Source organism: Orycteropus afer, unplaced genomic scaffold, assembly GCF_000298275.1.
Source record: "Orycteropus afer afer isolate SDZICR_OR568_19922 unplaced genomic scaffold, OryAfe1.0 scaffold00136, whole genome shotgun sequence".
Taxonomy (NCBI): Eukaryota; Metazoa; Chordata; class Mammalia; order Tubulidentata; family Orycteropodidae; genus Orycteropus; species Orycteropus afer.
In genome coordinates, this window is record NW_006921723.1 from 4,592,271 (window position 1) to 4,597,035 (window position 4,765).

General features: G+C 59.4%; 1 protein-coding gene across 1 annotated transcript in view; it reads right to left on the minus strand.

Annotated features, from left to right (window-relative positions):
- The window catches only part of TMEM240 (transmembrane protein 240), a 6,512-nt gene continuing 1,747 nt past the window's right edge, over positions 1-4,765 (minus strand). Inside the window, exons 2-4 of the mRNA XM_007945413.2 lie at positions 4,579-4,685; positions 475-683; positions 1-149 (exon numbers count right to left, since the gene is read on the minus strand). Of these exons, the coding sequence (XP_007943604.2) occupies positions 1-149; positions 475-683; positions 4,579-4,685 (465 nt within the window). The remainder of the gene's footprint in view (positions 150-474; positions 684-4,578; positions 4,686-4,765) is intronic.

Below are 4,765 nucleotides of genomic sequence, written 5' to 3' on the forward strand. Positions count from 1 at the left end.
TCAGAGGTGCCGTGGGCTGGGGTGACCATTGTGATACAGTTTCTGCTTCACGTGCACCATGTTCCCTGCAGCCTCCTCGAAGGGCCTGTGCGGCCGCCGACCCAATTCCCGCAGGCTGCAAAACTTGGGCAGCCAGGTCCACGAGCCGTCTGTGGGGACAAGGTGTAGTCAGGGTTGGGGTTAGGATGGCCGCCTGGGCAAGCAGGGATGGGGTGGAGACATGGGTGTGAGGCTGGGTAGCTGATGTGGGACTTGCTGACTAGGTGTAGAACAAGAGGGCTGGGTGGCTGGGCAAGGATAGGAGAGTGGGTGACAGGTGTGGATTCCGGGGACAGCCAGGTTGGTGCCTGGGGTCAGGCACGGATGAGGGGGAGTTGTGGTGGGAGGAGGGAAGGCCAGACATGAGTTGGGTGGCACATGCAAGCCTGGGCAGAGACCAGGGTGGTGCATGAGGGGCCAGTGCTTGGAGCTCACCGTAGCGCCTGCCAGCCCTCCAGGCACGCACGGCGCAGTGCAGGATGCCGTCCACCCACACGAGGAGCCAGCTGATGCAGAAGCCGAGCAGCAGCCCCAGCATGAGGTCGATCTCCTGCTTGGTCACATTGTCCGTCACAAAGTAGTTCTCCGCAGCGTCCACCACCGACTGGTCCCCGTCGTATGGGATCACGTAATGCACGTGGTGCCTGGGGGCGGCAGGTGGGCTGGCACCTCTCCCGCCCCCCGCCAGCTCCCGAGGGGCCACGTCTGCTGCGGCTGGGGACACTGCCTCGGCCCGCCTTGCACTGCGTCCCGGGGCCCCGCCATGCCCGAGTCTAGTGCTGGTGGGCAACTGGGCCCAGGTGAAGCAGCCACCCGAGAGGGCAGCCCGGGCTTGGCTGCTCAGCCGTGGGCCCTGGTCCCCCTTCTGGAAGAGAAGAGGGTGACACTCACCCGGGGCAACCCGGCTGGCCCCCTTCCTGGTCTCTGTCTCCTGGTGTCAGTCTTGGCCTTGACTGCCCACTAACCTGGCCCCTGAGCAAGTTCAGTCCTTTATTCTTAGTACCCCAGACCCCCAGAGCCTGGCCTTTCCTGAACCACTGCCTTCCTGCTCAGTCCTGGCCAGATAATGCCTCCTCCGGGAAGCCCTTTGGGCCTTCTAGCCTACTCACCAGTGCCCACCCAGGGCCAGCCAACGGGGCTGGCACCTGAGGCATTCACATTTGCTGCACTTGGCCTGGCCACCCCGCCCTCTGGGTCTCCTCCTCCTGCTGACCCTTCGTCCCGACTGAGGGATCTTCTCCCTCTTCCAGCCCCTCTCCCACCCATAGCCCCATCCTCCCAGGCCTCGGTCCCCACATCCACCTCTGCTTCAGCGCCGCTGCTGTCTCCACGTGGGGCTTCACAGCTAACTCAAACTCATGCCTAAAAATAGCGCCTCCCTCCCAAACCTGCTTCTCTGGAATCTATCTTCAGTTAAATGGTGGTTCCATGCTGGCCTCAGGCGAGACCCTCCTGTGGTGCTGAGTCCTCCCTCTCCTCCTCCCCCAAAGTTCACCTGAACCCAGTGAGGCCCACACATTCCCTAGGCCCTGTTGCTCCCTCACTGATGTCTTTGTGCCTGGCAGAGACCATTCAGGAGCCAGTGGGTACTGGCTATGGGCAACAGTGACTCCTGCAGCCATGCTCATGTGACCAGTTGGACCTCTCTGCCAGTGAGATCAGGGGGTCCATGAGACCCAAGCTCAGTCCAGCAGGGATGAGGTGGTGATTAGCCTAGGCACGAAGGGTCCAGAGAGGCTGGGTTTGTGGACCAGAACCCTGGCCCTGGCTCCGGCCCCTAGCCTCCTGTTCTTGCTGGGACCCTGAGAATCCAACTACTCAGCATGTCTGGGAAGAAGACAGCCAGGCCAGTGGGTGACGGCCACCACAGCCCCTGAGCAGGGCTTGAAGCACAACCCAGGTGGAGGAGCCAGTGGGTACTGGCTGTGGGCAACAGTGACTCCTGCAGCCACACTCACGTGACCAGCTGGTCAGTAGATTGTCAGTCATCGATAATGGGTGGAAAACTACTGACCATGCTCAGGTTGTGTGACCCGCTTGGCTCTTCACACTGAGTCCTCGAGGGGGTGACAGCCAGCAGCCAAGTATCACCATGATTTCCTGCCTCCAGGCACTCTCTGCCCAGACCCCTGGAAGGCCTTCCTCGGGGCCTCCCGCACCCTGCCCAACACATGGCTGGCTGAGCAGGCAACTTGAAAATCAGAGTACTGAGAAAGTCAGAAATGGCCCCCCTCTCTCTGCAGTGAGGCCATTCCCTGGTTCAGGACCTCCAGAGAGTCAGCGGTCATGACCTGTGCCCATACTGTGGCTGGCACCTGCAGCTTATCCCCATCCCATTCCTCCTCCCTCCACGTCAAGCTCTTGGGGTCAGGAGCTCAGGTCCCACATGGAAGCAGGATGCGTCAGCTTTGGCAGAGTACTTCCCACACACGTATGTCTGGGCCGTGTACATACGTGTAGTCTGCCTGCACTGCACATGCTGTACTTGTCTATCAGAGGCTCAACGACATCCCGTACACACACCTGCTACATGCACAGTATATCCATGCACTGTGCATACCCACTGCAGACACAAGGGTGGTTATGTCACACATGGGCACACATGGATTCTGTGTGGACACAGCTCTATAGTCCCCATACAACCCTGGCCACATGCATGTGTTCACTCACACACACAAGTACTGCCTGTTCACACATGGACTTTGTAGCACTGAATTGCACACATGTCCCTGTGTAAACTTCTAAGTTCAGGCATGTAGAAGCATACACATGTACATGCTCACTCTGCACACACTGTGTGCACACATGGATGATATCCATGGTAGTACTGCATGTGCAAGGTTTCCTCACAGAACCCTATGGGCGAAGCTTTACCATGCGCACACACCTACTGCACCGATGTGGCTGAGTATCTCATGGCCTGGGTATACAATCTGCTGTATATTGGGTTATATATGTTCTTTGCATACACATATATATTATCAATATACAATAGTACTTTGAACACGGAATTGACATGGTCTGTATATAGAGATGTGCACAAAGCATATACATGTACACACACGCGGGTAGGAATATGACTCCAGTCTGTCACGTGGTGTGGCTCTCCACGCTTTGTGTACACAGACCCTAATCTGCACATATGAGCACCCTTCCCCTGCATTTGAGCCCTACATAGGCACTTGTTGTACATGAACCCCAGTGTACTCTGAGTACCACAGTAGTGCATGTACACACCCCATTCCAGCATCCCTTAAGAATAAACCTGTCTGCACGGACAGGTCCTGCAGGATGTGTGCAAACATGTTCACAGGCAGGGACTCACTCATCACATCGCACAGCCACCAAGGACATTCCACACGTCAGGATGCATGTTGCGTGTACTGTTGGAGCTGAGCCCGGGCTGGATGCTCTGCCCGTGGAGAGCTTCCTGGGAGCATCTTGGGATCTCCTGGTTTATACCTCACCCTAGTCATGGCCCTAGGAGACTGTGGAGCTGACACCTCCCTGTCCCTTCACCACTGGACAAGTCTTGTGAACTGTGCGGCCAACAGGAACCAGGGCTCTGTGAGAGTATGGCCATTCAGCCACTTCCTCTTGGGGTTCTGGGTCTCCCTAGCCCTCACGCCCAGCACCCCTTCTGCAGCTGGTCTCAGACCTGTGTCTTGTACCGACACACCTGTCCCCCCATGACTGTGTAGCTCACTGAGCAGGCATGCAGTCCACATCCCCTCAGCCCAGCTTGTATGCACACAGGCTTGCACCCCCACCACCAATGACTGTGTGACCTTGGGAGGGTCTCTGTCCTTTGAGGCCTCGGTCTGTGATCGCATGTGTCGGGGGGGACAAAAGTGGTCACCGTGTAGGAGTGTGGGTGTGCAGCCTGCTTGCGCGTGCGCTGTGTGGACGCACATGTATATGCACAGACGGTACACACATGCGCGTCTGGTGAGAAGATGTTTATTTCGTACACGGACGTACAAACATGCATGGCCGAGAGAACCCCGTCACCACACCAGCACAGGATTGGGCCTCCCCCGCACTCCAGTGACCTTGAGCAAGCTCCACCCCTGCCTCAGTTTCCTCCTACGTACAATGAGGGGTTCTGCCCCTTTCCCACCTTGACCTTCTGCACTTGCCGGCACCTGGGCTCACAGAAGTCCGTGTGCACAGTGTACAAGGCCGAAGGATACGCGAGGCATGCGTGCAGTGTGCACTGCCTGTGCGAAGGCCCCAACGCCAGAGTGGGCCAGGAGGCCGAGTCAGTTGGACCTATAGCTCGCGGCGGGCGGCCCTTTCTCTAACGGCGTTGGGGGGCTGCTCCGACTGGGAATTTCTGGCTCTGCCAGCGACTGACTCCGGCGGCCCCTCCCGACGCCGGGTCGGCCGGCTAGCCCCTCCCCCACCCGCACCTGAGCCCCGGCCCCGCGCCTCCCCGACCCCGCGCGGCCTGCGTGGGCCCAGCTCTCCTTGCACCCGGCGGGCCGCCCGCACCTGTGTGGTCGCGCTTATAGTGCCCGAGGGCGGGCGCGGACTCACCGGCCGCAGTTGCAGTGGCAGACGCGGTCCTCGCCCCGCAGGTGTGGGAGGATGTAGTTGTGGAATCGGTCCAGCAGCGCGTTCATGTCCATCAAGCACGCGATGGCCTGGAAGAGCCCATGCCCGGTCGGTGCCGAGCGCCAGGCGCCGGAGATGGGGGCGCCGCGGGGGGAGGCTGGCGAGGTGT